Source organism: Mesoplodon bidens (assembly GCF_964165515.1).
Source record: "Mesoplodon bidens genome assembly, chromosome: 9".
In the NCBI taxonomy this organism is placed as follows: domain Eukaryota; kingdom Metazoa; phylum Chordata; class Mammalia; order Artiodactyla; family Ziphiidae; genus Mesoplodon; species Mesoplodon bidens.
Genome location: NC_138166.1, coordinates 101,190,260 through 101,209,563, shown reverse-complemented (window position 1 = coordinate 101,209,563; position 19,304 = coordinate 101,190,260). Strand labels below are relative to the sequence as shown.

At 41.0% G+C, this 19,304-nt stretch overlaps 1 protein-coding gene across 1 annotated transcript in view; it reads left to right on the top strand.

Moving 5' to 3' along the window:
* RHEB (Ras homolog, mTORC1 binding) overlaps nucleotides 1-19,304 on the top strand; it is a 48,145-nt gene that overhangs the window by 27,018 nt on the left and 1,823 nt on the right. The window contains exons 2-7 of the mRNA XM_081244948.1: nucleotides 660-731; nucleotides 6,452-6,519; nucleotides 13,117-13,199; nucleotides 13,849-13,905; nucleotides 14,018-14,065; nucleotides 14,834-14,915. Of these exons, the coding sequence (XP_081101074.1) occupies nucleotides 660-731; nucleotides 6,452-6,519; nucleotides 13,117-13,199; nucleotides 13,849-13,905; nucleotides 14,018-14,065; nucleotides 14,834-14,915 (410 nt within the window). The remainder of the gene's footprint in view (nucleotides 1-659; nucleotides 732-6,451; nucleotides 6,520-13,116; nucleotides 13,200-13,848; nucleotides 13,906-14,017; nucleotides 14,066-14,833; nucleotides 14,916-19,304) is intronic.

Sequence of the window (19,304 nt, the reverse complement as noted above, 5' to 3'; positions counted from 1 at the left end):
TGTCTGAGGGGAGCGATGGCTGTAATGTGGCCTGTGTTCTTGCAGTGTTTCTTCACAGGGTATCCTCTTCTAAAGTCCTCCAGTAGAAATTTAACAGGGGGGTGAGAACTTGGGGCTCTGGTTCTTGATTTGTTAACATATAGGCTTAACTATTACTGGTGATTTTGTGAAGTCAGAGCATTTCTTTATTGTCTTCTGTGTGCCAGACATTGTGAGGCCTTCAATACTGAATGATTGAGAGAGAATTTCTACCTTGAAGAAGTTTTAAAAACTGACTTTTATCACATACTTTCAGATTATCCTCTTTAAAAACTACTTAGTAACACTTATAACAGCCATAAGTGAAGAGCCCAAAGAAACTGATCATGCTTTATTAATTTCGAGTTCAAAATTAATAGCCATATCTCAGGGACACCAGAGGAAATTAGCTTAAACCTTGTTTAAGAGTTTGTTTACTTTTGACAAACTATGTGATATGCCTACTGGTCAGTACTGTTAATGTCACAGACATGTGTAATTCATAATAGCGTAATTGCTTAAATTCCTGTAGTATATATGGAATTTATTTCCATTTAGAGTATTTCTTGGTAAAATAGTAGAATTAAAGTTTTTTTACCTTAATATGCCAACACGTACTCAGCTATTGCTCTCTTTTATAGGGAAATCCTCATTGACGATTCAGTTTGTTGAAGGCCAATTTGTTGATTCCTACGATCCAACCATAGAAAACAGTAAGTATTGTTTTCAAGGATTTATAAACTGAGAAGCCTGCTTTTTGCCTACAAACAGCCACTGTGTATTCCTGGAGCCTTTGATTGCAGGGGGTATTCAGTTAAACCTATAGATGTCCAACTGGGGGCCCAAAAAAGCTTCCAAAAGCTTTACCCACTTTACACTGAATGAATTTTATTCACTGTCTGGGTCCCACCATCTAGAAATTGTTATTCATCTGCATAGGAATCCATTTTTACATTGGAACCTCATATTAGAGATGCTGCTTTAAGAAAACAAGTAGAGAGCAGAATCTTTTTTTTTTTTTCTTTCCTTCTCAACAGTAGCCCTTTTTAGGGATTCCAAGCTTAAAAAGAAAGGATGAACACACTCCAGATCTTTTGTACCTTACTCTTGTAGAAGCACTAGTCCCCCAACCCCTTCTAGTTCTAAAGACTTGAGAGGAGGCTGTGGAGAAAAGAGCTGTCCGGGATTGGAGAGAGCCCTCGCAGCATTTTCTGAGAAGTTGGCTCCAAAGCCTATTGGCATTTCAGGCCATGTGCAGAAAAAAGCACCCAAGACCAGAACCAGTCACAGCCTTTACCTCGTCTAGTTTTAGTCCATGGTTTCAGAATCTTCCTGAAGGACTCTAGGACTATGACACAAGTCTTGATTCTAGGGATCATGGAAGAGAACCTGAAACACTTCCATCCAGGGAAGCTGGTCTTGTTTTGTGCTATCTTAGAACCCTAGGTAGGCCCTGGAACCAGTCTTCTTAGGTTCTGGGCACCAGGACTTACCTAGGATTTATCACCAGGAGCACATAGATTTAAACGTGGGGTTTGTCAAACCCTGATTGGCATGTTAGACATGAAGCCGACTTAATTAGGTTCATGGACTTTAACAGCTAGATTCACAGACTTCACCTGCCCAAAGCTTGCAAGAGAGACTTACTTAAGAAGAAGCTTACAACAGGGGGATGGACAAACTATGGCCTGCAGGTCACAAAGGCCCCACTGCCTTTTTGTACAGCCCATGAGCAAAGAATGGTTTTTACATTTTTAATATTTGAAAAGGAATAATGTTTGTGACATGTGAGTGTTCTGTGAATTTTAGATTTCAGCACCCTAGAGTTTTATCAGAACACGGTCCTGCTTGTTCCCTTACACTACACCGTCTATGGCTGTCTTTGCTCTACCGTGGCAGAGCTGTTGAGTAGTTGCCGCGGAGACCATATGGCCCACAAAGCCTAAAATAGTTACTGTCTGGCCCTTTTCAGGAAGAGTTTGCCAGCTTCTGGCTTAAAGTATTCAGCTGTCCTTCGTGTCCTGGTGTGCTGGCGGCAGGGAAGGAAAGCTGTTGGTTGCTAAGCTAACTCTGGGAAGAGAGTTTGAAGTAAGCCCTGCCGGTATCAGGAGGGAGGAGTGCTGACCTCACGCGGTGTTGATCTGTTAGCTGGCACGTGATAGTCTGCCGGTGCGAGGGGCAGACTCATTTTAATGCTACCTGAACAGGTTCGGTCGCCCACCACTGCGCTAAGAACAGAAGAAAGCCGTGACCTTGCCCTTAATATTTGCTGTATGTAGCAATTTTTAATTTTGTGTCCTTAAAGAGATAAGGCTCATTTGGGAATTTTAGTCATAGAACAGTAGAAGATAGTTTTCGTGGTAAGCTCTGCCCATAAAAGTGGTTCTTATAATTGTGTATCTTCGTGCTATTTAAAATTGAGTTGAAAGGAGAGTCATGGTGTTGAATATAAATACATTTTCTTTATATGTAAGAAATGGACCCAGTGAAAGTACAACTTTCTTACCTTGATAGTATCTCAAAAACAGAATGATATGACCCTACTTTGAAGGCTGTCAGCATCAACTTTAATCATGATTTTAATGTTTACCTATCTAATACTTACTGTTAAATAGTAAAGAATGAATTAACAGTATTTATTAAATCTTTAGGCAAGAGCAGAAATGACTGTCAGAGTATGAATCCCTTAAAAGTTCATGAGACAGGGCTTCCCTGGTGGCGCAGTGGTTGAGAGTCCGCCTGCTGATGCAGGGGACACGGGTTCGTGCCCCGGTCCGGGAGGATCCCGCATGCCGCGGAGCGGCTGGGCCCGTGAGCCATGGCCGCTGAGCCTGCGCGTCCGGAGCCTGTGCTCCGCCACGGGAGAGGCCACAACAGTGAGAGGCCCGCGTACCGCAAAAAAAAAAAAAAAACCCAAAAAAAAAAAAAAAAAAAAAAAAAAAAAGTTCATGAGACATATACAGACATCACATTCCATTTACCAGGCTTCTGACCGTCAAACACCGGGCAGAAATCCTTCCTCCACCCTTTCCCCCATGATTTAGTAGAAAAACATTGTTCAGAGATAACAAGGAATGAGAAAGGGAATGGTTATCATAAACTCTTTGCTAGCAACATAAATGAATGGGTAGTTTTATGGTTTTAAGAAACACAGTACTCTGCAAATCTGGGGATTCTTTTTATACTTAACTTTATAATATAGAACAGGTTGTTTCTGTCAAACATTCGGTAGTAACACGTCTCTGTGAAGTGTCACTGCAAAAGCAAAAATGCTGCGACTATGTCATCTTCTTTTAATATAGGGGTATAGGAGAATAATATCAATGAAACCATAATATTTTCTAGTTTGGGGAAATTTCTAGACCAAATACTGCTATGCAGATGTAGCTTTTTTATATACTGTAGTGTTAATCTCACAACTCATGCAAACTAAATTGATATGATGAAATTTAACTAATGGTGGTTTATAATTTAAAGGAAAAAATAGCAGTTCACAGTTTCTGCCATCTCAAGATAGCCCTGTTGATGAATTAATAAAGCCAGTCTCAGAAAGTTGGGGAATTCTCATTAGGAGTTTTGCAGCATTATGGAGCATTGCATGGTAGGTAGACTTCTCAGTAGGATATGAATTAGGAGTTCTCAATACACTTTAGTAATACAAATCTTACTTTGTGAATATCCAATTTTAGAAATCTCTTATTACCTTGCTTAGTAGGTGTAACTAGTAAGTGGCTATTAGTCTGCTTAGGGCAGTCTCAGGGTTTTAGGTTGGAAATTGGATTAATTTCTCCAGTGATTGCAAAAGGGAGGGAGAGAGGAAAGTGATACCAGGAGAGAGCCAGCTTTGCCTTTCTACACAAGGAGGGCGTAGGAGAATCTGTTCCTGGTTTATGGAACTGACAGACATACCTCTCATTACACTTCCCTTTTTTCTATAGTAACAAGAAGAGGCAGTTTTCCTGTGGCAGATGGAAGGTCTTCAGTTTCATTTCACTGCCATGTGTAGGAGGATTTACATCCTTTTTATATGCAACGAAATACTAAAACGTTTATTAATATCTTATTTCTTGTATGTCTCTTCCCTCACTAGCCAGTACTCCCCCAGCCTCGTTGGCTGAATTTTCGTTGTTTTTCTGACCCGGCGTCACAGGTGCCCCTCTGACTCTCTCTGAACTTGCTTTCTTGTGATCCTCACTCTCCAAAAACTTGCTGGGCTCACCACAGCTCCCAGCCTCTCCTCTCCCCTGAACTGGTATTTCGTGGGCTTTCCAACTGAACCTACCTAAACCCCGCCCCTGCTCCCTCCCCCTGTGCTGCTCCTCCAGGCTTTCCCTCTGTTGTTAGATGGTAAATCCTGCATTTGCTCAGGCCACAAACTTTGGAGTCATCCTGACCTCCGTTTTCTCACACCTACTTCCAGTCAATCAGAAACTCCTTTTGGTTCTTCCTGTGCAGTGCATCCAGAATCCACCATTTCTCACACCTCCGTCTCCACCCCTCTGGTCCAGGCCACCGTCATCCTTTGGTCACGATAGTCTGTGTAGCCACTGTACTGTGGGCTCCTACTGATGTTCCTCATCCATTTTTGTCCATTTCAATTATTCACAGCATAGCCAGCGTGATCTTTCTAAAATATAAATCAGACCAGGTTACTCCCTGCTCAAAACCCTTGGTTTTCCCGTCGCATTCGGAATAAAAGCCTGCGGTCCTCACCGTGTCCTAATAACGTCTCCTGCCTCGTCTCCAGCCGTTCTCTCACGGGCTCAGCTGCTTTGCCTTCTCACTTTTCCTTGCCTTTCTTACTTCTTCACTCGCAGTTTAGGCTCTGCCTGGATGCTTCTCACAGAGAAGATACCTGACTGTGTGTATGTCTTGTTTGCCTCTCTGTCTGCTGCTTTCTCCTTTTACTGGGATGTCAGCTCACCGAGGTCAGAGACTGCAGTGTCTCGAACACCTAGAACAATGCTGGTGGTGATCATAGGCACTCAAAAAAGAGTTCTTGAATGGACGAATGTTTTGTTTCAATAATCCTTTCATAATAACTCCATTATACTTCATAACCACAACTACTTAGTTCCAATTGAAGGTTACAGGTTTGTTGCTCACCAGCATTCCTTACAGAATTTTCATCAAGTCTAAGACGCACCTTTGATCTTACCTGACTGAGGTGTCGTTGGGCATCCCAAGTTCAGAGAGGTTACAACGTGGGGGGAAAAAAATTCCAATAGAGTTTTTTTCTTAGAAATGATGAAAACAGTTTATATTGGGTACTCCCTCTCTTGTTATATCCTAATTCAGTTTTCATCTAGTTTGACTATTTCATTAAATTGATGATTTTCAGAAAGGGCACAAGAATGAAATAAAGTGTGGCAATTGGCTTGAGTAGTCTGGTCTGTAATTTTCACTCCCCTGATTCTAGCAGCCCTGCCCACATCAGAAAAGTATGGTGCTAGTATGAGTATCTTTGATTATTGCTTCTCTTTCAGCCATCCTTTCTCTCCCAGTGGAATTCATCATTCAGATAAGATCTCTCTCTCCTCCTTGTTAACGGTTTTCTCTCCTGATTTTCATCTGTCTCTTTTTGCTTTCTCTCTTGTGTGTGGTACAAAGTCGGCAAAAGTGGGTCCTCTCTCAGCTGTTCAAGGGATAGATTCTGTCGCCCGGCTCCAGTCAGGAGATTTGAAGACTCATTGTGAGTCAAGATGGCTGGGACGGGGGGTGTACGGAAGAAATCTGTTCCATTTCGTTATCAGGGTTCCAGATGGTTACTTTTTAATATCCTGTTACTATTAATAGTTCTTTCCTCTCCATTTGTTTGAAGTCTGTCTCCTTAGAATTGTGAATTTTCCCCAAGTTGAGTCTGATTCCCCCCAGATAGGTAAAGGTTGTTGTGACAAGTTGCTTGCGTCTTTCAGCTAAGTGGAGATGATGGCTTCACACAGAACATGTTCTGTTGCTGTCCTCTCTCAATAAAATTGCTAATTTTCTAGGTACTGAAAGTTCTTAGCACTTCAGTTAATATCAGCTCTTCCTGCTCTGGCACCAGACTTGCTATAAATTAATGACAAGTTGTGTGCTTTTGGTTCATTCTAGAACTCAGACTTTATGTAATATATTTCACTTTTTCACAAGAGGAAAAGACTGGCCACAGCTAGAGCATTCAGGTCACTTTTATAAGATTCGAAGCGTTGCCTACTTTGTTTCTTTGGAAAACGTTCAAAGTTTATGCAACATTGGTTTTAGTCAGTCAGCGTTGCTTAGTTAAATAATGGAAGTAGGGAACAATCTATAAACTCAGATATTCTTTTTTGTTTTGTGGGATCTTTTTATGAGATTACTAAGGACTCTGCTTAATTGGTTGTCATTGTTTGAGCTTTCAGTGATCCAAAGTTCATGTTTTTCTAGCTAATATTTAATTCCTTTTTCACTGTAGCTTTCACAAAATTGATCACAGTAAATGGACAAGAATATCATCTTCAACTTGTAGATACAGCTGGGCAGGTAAGTGTGTCAGAATCCCATATAGCGCACCCAACAGTCCTAGCCCTGCCACTGACGCTTAAACACAAGGACACTGCCAAGAAAACCCCTCGTGACTTATGTGTGTTTGGATATTAACAGGCTGTCTACTTTGTCTTTTCTAAGATATTTACGGAAGTTTTTCAAATAATTACCTTGTTTTTCTACTGTAGAATTGTTTTAAATATATTCATCATAACATTGTGAAGGTTTATATTTATTAAAGGTTAGTTGTTTTCTATTTTCTAAAGGTTGATTCTGTATCAGAGAATCACATTAGCCCTTTTCCTCCCTTTGTAGTATGTATCCTCCTACGTTAAGAAGAGAAGTTGATCTTTTCTAGGGGAAGGGCTTGGGAAAGGCATAGGGCAGAAATGAGCTGGTTGTATTGGATCTATTATATGACTACAAGATTAAAGAGCGTCGGTCTGATTTGCTAGACAGTAACTGCCAAAGGTGAGTAACCCCCACAAGAGGTATGCACAGGTTAATGTGGCAGTGATGTGGCGACTGGATTGCCAGAGGAATCGACTGGAAGCAAAGGATGAAAGAAATTAAGAGAACTTGAAGGGAGCCAAGAGAACCCTTGTGACAGCGCACCGTCCCCATTCCATGTCACCGAGTCTTGCTTTTACTGGAAACCATTTTGTTCGGCTGAATTTATTACTGTTGAGTGGAGGGTGGGGCATGTAAAGAAGCTGGGATGTCCCCTTGCATCTTATAACCGACAAAGGATCAGACTAGCAGGAGCGTGAGCATAGGGTAGACTGGTCTGCCGTGTTAAATGGAGGCTTTTTTCTGGAACCTGGGGAAACTGGCATAGACCTAGAAAGATGTGGCCTGTATTGCAGGTTTGGAATGAACTCCCTCTGCTTTATATTTTGAAATGAACATAGAAGGAAAGTGTAACCGCCCTAGTGAAGCAAGAAAATAGCTGTAATGGGTCGTTTTAGCACTGGAGGAACCCTGGAGTTTCCATTCTGGAAGCTTCAAATAAAATAAGTCAAAAATGTGTATGTCAGAGAGCTATAACATAAGTCATTCACCCACCATCCGCGGTGGATGTGCTGGGCTTTCGTCTTCAGACCTCATGGTGGTGTTCTTGGAGCACAGCCATCCTAGGCTTTTACTCTGCGGGGTACCTGCCTGTTGATAGAACGGGAGCCTGTTGGAACAAGGGAAATAACAGGAGTCTCCGTTAGCGACTGACGACATAGAGGACGCAGCTTGTCTTAGAAGTTAGTGTACGAAGAGCCTCTGGGGTAGGACCTTGTTCTGGAGTCTTAGTGTTGGTATTTTTTATAATAGTTCAGGCAGTTGTGTAATTTATTACCTAAAACGAGACACGTCTAAGAGTGAAGGGGGACACTGGTAACAGTCAGGCTGGGACAGCAGGTATAAGCTGAGAGTGTCCCAGGTGAAGAAATATGGGAGTCTGACATTATCAACATTTCGGTTTGGGGCTTCCCTGGTGGCGCAGCGGTTAAGAATCCTCCTGCTGGAAATTCCCTGGTGGCGCGGTGGTTAGGAATCCTCCTGCCAATGCAGGGGACACGGGTTCAAGCCCTGTTCCAGGAAGATCCCACACACTGCAGAGCAACTAAGCCCGTGTGCCACAACTACTGAGCTTGTGCTCTAGAGCCCGTGAGCCACAACTACTGAGCCTGCGTGCCCCAACTACTGAAACCCACGCGCCTAGAGCCCGTGCTCCGCAACAAAGAGAAGCCACCACAATGAGAAGCCCGCACACTGCAATGAAGAGTAGTCCCTGCTTGCCGCAACTAGAGAAAACCCGCGCGCAGCAACGAAGACCCAACGCAGCCATAAATAAATGTATGTATGTATGTAACAATTTTTAAAAATCCATTAAAAAAAAAAAGAATCCGCCTGCCAATGCAGGGGACACGGGTTCGATCCCTGGTCCAGGAAGATTCCACGTGTCACGGAGCAGCTAAGCCCGTGTGCCACAACTACTGAGCCCGCACGCCTAGAGCCCGTGCACTGCAATGAAGAATAGCCCCCGCTCGCCGCAACTAGAGGAAACCAGCATGCAGCAATGAAGATCCAACGCGGCCAAAAAAAAAAAAAAGATTTCAGTTTGCTTTTATATCTTTGTTTTGAATTTTCATTAAGCTCGTGGAAAGTAAGGGTAAGGATGCAGATTGATAAATCACTTTCATGTGACGTAACTATAGCAATTCATTTTATAATAGGCCAGAAGGAGAATCAGTATTTCGTAGTTGTTTGGAGCATGGGCTCTGCAGTCACACTGCCTGGATTTGAATCCTAGGTGTTCTTACTAACTCATTGACCTTGAGAAAGGTAACAAACTTTTCTGTGCCTCATACGTTTCATCTGCATAATGGTGATAACTGTGGTGCCTGCCTTCACAGGATTGTTACATGTTTTAGAGGCGATTTATAAGCTTCAAGAGAACTTGATCCTTACTTGTAGTTCTTTGATGCCACTGAGGCTAGAGCGGGGGCCTAGCATGGAAACTGAGTTGAGGCTCACAGTGTGAGTGGGAGTCGTGCAGGAATCTCTCATACTTGGAGGAGAGCTGTCCTTGAAAACATTCTCTGGAGAGAAAATTCTTTATATTGACTCTCCTTGTGAAAATAGAACGTGTGTTCCTCAGAGATTCTGTTTTGCTCTAAAGCATAAATGTACACTTGGACATCACACGCCTTTAACTGTTTTCATGACAGAGTAACATAAAGAATGACCCCGAAAGGATCAGAGCTCTCAGGGAGTGAGTGTACAGTGTGAGTATGCAAAGAGCATAGGTTAATGCCTGGCTCTGCCGTCTCGCTCCTTTGGGCTTTGTTACCGCTGGCTACGAATATTCAGAGAGCTTTTGCACAAAATATCTTCAGATTTAGCTACTTGGAATAACTTGTTCTCATTGCAGCTAATAGTTCCAAAAGGCTGTATTCACAGTTGGGAGACCGTAAAAGGTTATGCTGGTATTTACAATTCACGATGGTGCAGCAGGGGTGGTATTTCCTTATGCCACGGTCCTGCCCTCGTTCTGTAGAAATTGGATGAGATCACACTTATATTTACTGCTCTAAGAACTGTTTTTAAATCGGATTCGTATCATGGGGTTGAGACTGCTGGTAGCAAGGAAAAATGATTATGATAGCAAGTACTGTTCATTTAGCAGTGTATTTTATACAGCTGATTTAATTGCCCAGCTAGGGATGATAATGAACAGAGTGAGTGGATTATTTTTAGTTTGCTTGAAATACTTTGTTTTGACCTAATTTAAGTAAACTCAATGACAAGTGACTCAGAGACAGTCAATTTTAATGTCAAATTCCCTTTTAAAAACAAAGTTTTAAATTCATTTAAAAAATAATAATAATACATGTACGTGTTATAGAAATAAAATAACACAAAAAGGTAAATAGTCAAAATTAAATCTTTCCACTGTAGCTCTCTTAGCTTCACCGCCAACAGTAACCCATTATCCGTTTCTAGTAAATGCTTCCAAGCTGTTTTATACGTGAACATGCAAATATAGTTTTAAACTATTTTTTTCTTTTCTACACAAAAAGTAGTGTGTCTCTATATCTCCATCTTGGAAATTATTCCGTATCAGTGTATACAGGCTCTTTTCTTCCCCCCATGGCTGCATAATGTCCCATTGTTTGGATACATCGTAATTTAACTATTGATCAGCAGTTAGGTTGTTTCCAGTCATGCCACCACCAGCAGTGCCACAGCCAGTATCTTTTGTTACTTTAGAAGGATGGTATGTATGTAAGAAAATGTCCTGGGTGTGGGATTGCTGGACCATAGGGTCACATTCTTGGCAGCAGTGAATAGGCGTGCCTGTTTCCCTACACCCTCGCCAACACGACGGGTTACCACATTTTTTGATATTTGCCAATCTGCTGGGTGAAAAATAGTATCTCAGTGTCGTGTTTTTCTTCTTATGAAGGAATTTGATCATATTTTCCTGTGCTTGAGGGCATTTGTATTATATTTCCTTTCTGTACATTTTCCTGTCTATTCATGTACTTCGCCCTTGTCTATTGGGAGGATGGTCTTTGCTTGTTGAGTTGAAAGATCACTTAATGTGTGAAGAAAATTAGCACTAGAAAATAAGCCGCGGAACTTCCCTGACGTTCCAGTGGTAAAGAATCCACCTTCCAATGCAGGGGATGCAGGTTCAGTCCCTGGTCAGGGAACTAATGTCCCACATCTGCGAGGCAGCTAAGCCTGCACACCGCAACTACTGAGCCCACATGCCTCAACTAGAGAGCCCGCGTGCTGCAAACTACAGAGCCCACGCACCACAACTAGAGAGAGAAAACCCACACGCCACAACTAGAGAGAAGCCTGCGCACCACGACGAAAGATCCCTTGCGCCGCAACTAAGACTCGACGCAGCTAAAAAAATAAATAGATATACCTTAAAAAAGAAAATTAGCTGCAGGGTTCTGTTTTATTTTCAGTCCATCTTTTGTTTATGTTTTTTTGTTTGGGAGGTTTTCAGCCATGAAGAACGTCTTCATTTTCATATGGTTGAATTCATTAACCTCTTTTTAACCAATACTAGTTTTTAAAAATTCTCCCATCCACTATGTACCTAGTTGCAGTTTTCATCTTCATATCTTTTATTCCTCTGGAGTACATTTTTGCTAAGGTTTGAGGTAGAGCTCCAACTTAGCCATTTCCCCCCAGATGGCTCTGCATTTGTTCCCTGTACATTTTGTTGAGGGTTACTTTTTATCCTTACTGGTTTGAAATGCCAGTATTATCATATACCTACTTCCCATGACTATTTGGGTCTTTGTAGATTTCCCTGTCTGCTCCATTCATGAGCTAGTACTGCACTATTTTAATTACTGTAGCTTTATGGTTTCCACCCACCTGCGTCTGCAGTTGCTATTCTTTCTCCGGAAGTATACTTTTTATCAGGATTATGTTACATTTGTATATTAATTTAGGATTAATTAGTGGATATCCTTATGATTCTACATATTCTTGCTGAAGACCATGGCACACTCTTCCGCTGATTTCACTCTTTTATCTCTTGGGAGTATTTTAAGATTTTCTTCAGATGGATCATATACTTTTATTTTCTTAGGCTTATTACTAGGAATTCCGTCCTTTTTGGTTGCTTTAAAGCTGAGGGTCTTTCTCCTCTCTTATACTTCCCATTTTTTACACTGTACTGCTTGAATATGATGATCCTTTTCTTTTTTCCCACATCTTCACTTCAGGAAAAAGGTAATTTGAACTTTGGGTCTGCTGTAGCTGAGCCGGTGACTAAAATCACTTGAAATTGTGTTTTTAATCTGGGTTGAAAGATGTCTCATTCCATTAACAACTTGTTTTTCAACATCAACACTAAAATGAATTCAACCTAATGAAAGTTGTACTGTCAATGAAATCAAAGAAGGTTTTATTTTGCATATGTAGTAAGTCTGTGATGTTGAAATGCTATTGTGATTAATGACTGTAATATCTGAGAGTTGATAGTAAAACTTTATTCTTTTTAAAGACACTTTAACTAGGGCAGCGACTCAGGGTCATCATCATAATCACACTATGGAATTGCAGCGTGAACAGAGACCGTTAGTTACTTGATCTAAGGGTGGCTTGCTGTGATTTTTCTGTAATAGTGCCTGGGCTGTGTGGTATGTTAACAAGTATATTTCAACTGAGAAGGAAATGTTTGTACCATACAGTGGCACTCTTGAGTACTGCATTGACATTAAACACTCTCGTAGTCTTTGATAATTCTGTATCTAAAGCAGCAGGGGTTTTCTTAAAGCATTGTAAAACTGGTACTAACAGGCTATTGCATAATGTATACCTTTCTTTCTAATTCCTGAAGTTGCTCAATATATAGCTCATTTGATCCTAAAAAGTCTGAATATACTGACTGAGTCTAGTGTTTTGTTTCTCTTCTCTCTTCCTCTTTTTCAAGTGCTGGTAGCAACCCACTAATGACTGGTACATTGGGCTCAGGCCATTGTGACTCATGTGCAGAAAATAGGTGAAAGTACACATTTATGGAATAAACTAGTAGCACTTGTGAATTTACTGTGAGGCCTAAGAGACTCTGGACTTTTAGGTCCATAAAGGAGAGGTGGTGGTGCTTTTCCCTTGATACAAGATCACGGAACCAGTCTTTTCATTCCTTCCATCTTCTTCTCCCAGGAACTGCAGCAGATGTTAGCTGTCCCTCGGAAGTCTTAGAATAGGGACTTCCCTGGTGGTCCAGTGGTTAGGACTTTGTGCTCCCAATGCAGGGGACATGGGTTGGATCCCTGGTTGGGGAATTAGGATCCTGCATTCTGCATGGCAAAAAGAAAGAGAGAAAGAGAGGGAGGGAGGGAGGAAGGAAGAAGAAAAGGTCTTAGAATAGCCTGGGTCATTTTTCAATATTGTCTTAAAGCATATTATTGCCCCCAAACCAGTCCTAAGTAAATCTTGAGTGTGTAGGCTATGTCTCTAGAATAACAGATTAATCCATTTTTTGTTTGCTCTGATTTCTTTGACCATGTGATATGTGAGATTGCTTGTTATGCTACTCAAATGTAATTATTTTTCCTTTCACAGGATGAATATTCCATCTTTCCTCAGACATACTCCATAGATATTAATGGTTATATTCTCGTGTATTCTGTTACATCAATCAAAAGGTAAGGCCCACTTCTGCTTGCTTGAGCTTATTTGCTGTGCTTAGATGGCATTAATCCTTCTAAGGGACTATGCTGGAATTGGCAGTAGTAACAACTAGACTTTAATGGTTTTTAGTGGTTGTCTTATGGAGCAAACCGGTTGTTAAGGGCAAAAAATTATCCCATTAGGTGTTCTCTTACACTGATGGCGTAAAAACACTCTGTTATTTCTTACCTCAGGCTGCCTGACTAGATAGTGACTGAACGTGATCTGAGCTTTTCTGCTGATGGCAATGGGAAATGCATTAACTGATTTACTTTTTTGTGTGTTTTCACCGTATTAGCTGATTGCTAGGGCCCTCTCGCTAAGCACCATTCCGCAAATGTTTATTCAGAGATTAAATCAGCCCAGTTGTAGACCTTCCCATTTAAATATCTCACCTATTCCACTTTGAATATTCTCAGTAAGGGCTGCTGAGTGTTGAATACACGCACATGTGAAAAAGAGTGGTAGGAAAAAATAAAGGAATTCCTTGTGTTCGGTTTACTTTATATTAAAATGGTGGGTCTATGACATTTTCCATTTTCCCCACTATAAGTATTACATAACAGACGTTTTAAAACATCACCACTAAAATGGATGTCTGATTTCATGCTTTTTGTTTTATAGCTTTGAAGTGATCAAAGTTATCCATGGCAAACTGTTGGATATGGTGGGGAAAGTACAGTAAGTAGTAATAGTTTATCTCTTTTGTTAGATACTCATAATAGTATCTTCTGAACAATCAAATCGGGCACTGACTAGGGTACTTTGGCTTTTTTTTCCCTTGTATTAATAGGATACCTATTATGTTGGTTGGGAATAAGAAAGACCTACATATGGAAAGGTAAGTAGCTTCTAAATACTGATTTATAAAGTCAAGTCTAAGACGATTTAGTCACTGAAGTTTCATTTTTAATTATTGTTCTTATAGCAAGAATATTTTTAGCTGTAGCATATCTGTGTTTCTGTGTTCAGAAATGTGGCGGTGACTGTGCATCACAGAAGCAAAACTGCAGTAAAAATCTCAACCTGTCTTGGAAAATGTTTCCTCTAAAAAAAAGAGCGCAAACACTATAGAAAATTATCTTTAGGTTCTTTTACCATTTTGCATAAAGCAGACTCTAAAAAGACAATGGTAGCACTCATTTATTCAACAAATAGTTTTTTGAGTCCCGGGCTTAGGATTAGAGCAGTGAACAGGGGAGGAGCCTGACACCTAGAGGAAGAGGCTCACTGGCTAAACTAACACCTGCAGGACCGCACGGAGGGCCCTTTCAGGATTGCCCCGTCTTTGGGTGCTTATAGCCGAGCTGGCTTCAAAATAGTCAATTGTTGCAGACGCTGGAGTGTTGGCGTCCTGTTCTCCGAACTGTAAGAACTCGCTGGAGCAGGGGTAGCCACCCCATAAGGCAGTGTCCGCTCTGTTCCCCAGCTCAAGGGTAACGGAAATGCTTCTCTGCATTACATACTGGATGAGAATGTTGAGCTGAGCATGCTTCTGCTTCATAAGGAAAAAAACTGATTAAAGTGGAGCCTGTCTCATAAATCAATTATAGATGTTTTATATAATAAAGAGCAAAGTACTTTAATTAGAATTTTCTTTTTCCATTAGGGTGATCAGTTATGAAGAAGGGAAAGCGTTAGCAGAATCTTGGAACGCAGCTTTTTTGGAATCTTCTGCTAAAGAAAATCAGGTATGTGTTTTTTAAACTTCATTTTGCCCTGCATCCCATCATTCATGGGCGTATGTTCCTCTCAGTCAGCATCTCACCACCGTCTTCATCACTCCTGTTCAGTCTTCATCCATCCATCATTTCCAATACCCATCTTTGGGTTGTTTTAGGACAATACTATTGATGTTTTAATTCAGTCAGTATTCTACTTAAAATGAGACCTAGAATATTTGTAGGATAAATAGAACTTAATAGTAAAGGCAATACTTCCTTTGAGAACATATAGTCTTATTTTTGTTTCATACTAAAGGCTGGTACAGAAGTAAGTCCAGGCATAGAAAAGAAACAGGAATGATCTTACATCATTTTGGCAATAATTTTGTACCCTTACCTCCCCCCTTTTTCTGTTGGGTGGAACTGAGTTAGATGCATGTGTTGTTTTAACACAGAAAGTGTTAAGAACCATTTTACAAGCATTTTTCCCAATTTCAGCCCTGCAGATGTTCCTTTAAAGGCATATCCAAGGAAGGATGTCACTTCTATTTCAGAAGGCTTCCCGTATCTCCTTTTCCCTTTTCCTCCGTGACGTTAATTTAGACCGAGAACGTCCAAGCTTGTCTCCTGCCTCCATGAGTTCTCACCAGTGTATTTCTGTTTGCTGCCATTCACCTTCTGAAGCTACAAATCAGATGATGTCACCCTCAACTAAAAACTGTCAGTGGGTTGCCCATCATCTATAGAACAAACCCCAAAGCCCTCAGCATGATGAGTGCAGTGTGTGATTCGAACTTTTCCCGTTTCTTCTTTCACTGTATCCCTGTACTTTTCAGTTGCACCAAATTCCTCCCACTTAATTAAAGATAAGGGGTACTTCCAGATGCCTCCCCTTTACTCTCATTCTTCTCTGACTTGGAATATCCTTTCTCTAATTAACTACACACTTAAAGTATTTTCAACATGTGCTCTTGTTTGATCTTCCAATAAGATTAATTGGCTTTCATTTCTGTGAGGAAACTGTAGGTCAGTGAGGGTGGGTGGCTTGATGTGGTTGAGGACAGTCAGCTGTTCTTCCCCAGCTCCGCCACCTTTCACCACTAAGACCCCAGCCCTCAAGGTTCTACTTAAATTCCACTTTCTCCTGGACCCCTGCATGATACGTCCAGCTAAAATTAATAGTAGTTTCTTCTCTCTTATCCCCTTTAATTCATTCTGAGATTCAAGCCATATCACTGGCCTTCATTTTCTCCATAATGTCCTGCACAGTGGTTTTATATCTACTAGGTGCTCCGTCAACCCAGGAATCCCTTGATAGGCAAATCTGTTTGTCCCTGTGTCCCCAGGTGAGGGAAGTTAAATCTATACAATTGATTCCCAAGTTCCAGATAGCAAGAGATTTATCTGCATCCATTTAGTGCAGAAAGTGAGAATTCAGATAAGAAGAGCTGAGATAGTAAGAGATACCTGTACTGCTTAATTGAATTAAATCAGACATTTGTTGGGTGTCTAATCTATCCTGAAGATCATCCAGTTGAACTGTCTCATTTTAGAAGTGAGGCGTTTTAAGATCCAGAGAGGTAAACTTTTCTAAGGTCACTCTATATTTCATATGGTATAAGAACGTGGACTAAATTTTAAATTTAACCCAAATTTAGTCCTCTCTCCTCTCCACCATGCTTTCTGATGGATGGGAAGAGAGGGCCTTGTGCATAACCAAAGTGTAATAGAGATTAGAGTGTTCCTGAGGGAGAGAGAGAGACCGTCCTGTATTAAAAAGTCTGTGTGTGAACCTTAAATGGAATCTGGTTCTAAAATCCCTCGTGTAAAAGACATTTTTGGTCAACTGGGGAGATTTGATTACATTTTAGATATATTAGGGAAATGGTGTTAATTGTCTTAGGTGTAATGATGGTGTTGGGATTATGAAGAGAATATCCTTATTCTTAGAAAATGCAAACCATAGAATGTAGGCGCCAAGCTTCATAATGTCTGCAACTTAGTTTCAGATGGGATAGATGGGGGGGGATGCAGAAGGAGAGCAAGCAAATATAGCAAAGATGTTAACATTTGTTGAACTCAGATAGCAGGGCTCAGTGGTTATTATACAATTGTCCCCATTTTTCTGTATGCTTAAAAATTTGCATAGTAAAAATTTGAAGGTGGTCAGAAGGTACAAACTTCCAGTTATAAAATAAAGAAGTCCTGAGGATGTGATTTATAGCGTGGTGACTATGGTTAACAATATTGTATATTTGAAAACTGCTAAGAGTAGATCTTAAAAGTTCTCATCACAAGAAAAAAAAGTTCGTAACTATGTGTGACCAGACTTACTGTGGTGATCATTTCACAATATATACAGACATCGTCATTATGTTGTACACCTAGAACTAATACATGCTATGTGACAACTATCTCAATTTAAAAATTTTTTTGACGTGGAGGAGTGAAGTTGAATGGCCCTAAGCTATCTTTGGTTCTGCTTGCTAACTTTGCTCTGTTGTGTTTCTCTTTGGTGAAAATCTGAGGATCCTAAAACAGTTATTCTGTTTGACTTTATAATTACGTAGGCATCAGCAGCAGTTTCACTATTCGTGTAGGTTCACATGGTCCCTGTGCACTGTGTGTTACTGTTCTGTGCATCTCTGGCAGTTGCTTTATTATTCCTTCCAGCATCCTCAAAGGTGTAGACACCTTATGGACCCTACCTCGAATGTAATTAAGAGGGATTGCTTAGTAAGGCATGTTGCCTCAGGTTAATTTATCTTTTGAGAGTGACCTATAATGGTATGCTTAGGGCATGTCATTAAACTACTTTTTGGTCGGAGGATGCAGGCCTTTTCTCTGTCTAGTTTATGTTATACTTTACCGTAGCTTAAGATTTTTAATATGGTTCTAGATAGATTTACTTTTTAACCTTTTAGTTTCCTTCAGAAGGTAGGATACTGCCTTTTCAGTACCCATATAAAGAGGAAATTGTTCTCAAGGCTTAAAGTTAAAATGAAAAAATTCCAACTGCTGTAATTCTTTTAAAGTTTTGATAAATTTAGTAGATTTATCTGATATTAACCAAAGCGCTAAAAGAAGGCAAGGGTGCAGTATGGTGACCTCAAGCATCCCAGACAAGCGAGAAGATCAGATGACCCAACTCACTGTTGTCTCGATTACTTTAGCACCTTCATCAGATCAACAAATACCTATTCGACGTGAAATAATCCTGAAAGGCAGAAAGATTCTTGTACACAAGTTAGGTAAATACAGTGATGATATGCATATCCTTGGAAAGGAGCAGCCCTGACCAGTTGTCTAGACACTTCTCAACCCTCGGCTGTGGCTCTTGTGACGCTGCTCACCTTGTTGCTGAGTGTGCTGAAGACAATTGGATCCTAAGCCTAGTGAGTTTCTCCCTATCAGGTGGGGAGAAACCAAGTAATTCTAATCCCTTATGTTAAGAGGTGTGATTGATTCTAATCCACATGTATACTAGAATGCTTACTACTCTTGGTCTGTGTAGTAGGAAGAGAGAGAATTTGTGTAGTGAAGAGACATCCACATCACTAGTCACGTGATCAGAGACCAATCTTTGTGAACTACTCAGATTTTTTATTGATAAATTTTCAAATGTAGCTTTGTATTACTTAGCAAAACTCCAGTATTTTAAAATAAACTGTCCTCAGTGGAGTTCAGTCAGATCTGTTGATTACACAGTGCACAGTGGTAAACACTATCCAGTCAGTGAGAACACTGCACTTTGACTACTACTGAACCATGGGATGTGTGTGCAGTTCTGGCTTCTTTTCTGTGGAGGCCTCTTCACAGGTGGTATTTCGGCAATTTGATGGAAGAGAATGCATGTTGTCAGAGTCAGATCACACAGGTAATCAAGGAGAACGCTAAAATTAATCTAGAAAGCCAGATTCCAGGCACGCTCTATTTTTTTGGTAAGAGTTTGGCATGCATCTTTCCACACATTTTTCTGTGCTTTTTTTTTTTTTTTTTTTTTGGCTGCGTTGGGTCTTCATTGCTGTGCGCAGCAGGCTTTCTCTAGTTTTGGCGAGCGGGGGCTACTCTTGGTTGCGGTGCGCAGGCTTATTGCGGTGGCTTCTCTTGTTGCGGAGCACAGGCTCTAGGCATGTGGGCTTCAGTAGTTGCAGCATGCAGGCTCAGTAGTTGTGGCTCGCGTGCTCTAGAGCGCAGGCTCAGTAGCTGTGGCACATGGGCCTAGTTGCTCCGCGGCATGTGGGATCTCCCTGACCAGGGCTCGAACCCGTGTCCCCTGCATTGGCAGGTGGATTCTAAACCACTGAGCCACAAGGGAAGCCCTGTGCATTTTTTTAGGATGAAACAAATAACAACTTGCCTGCGTAGTCGTGGGAAAGGAGGGGAATTGGTAATGCAGAAAGGAGTGCTTGCTGA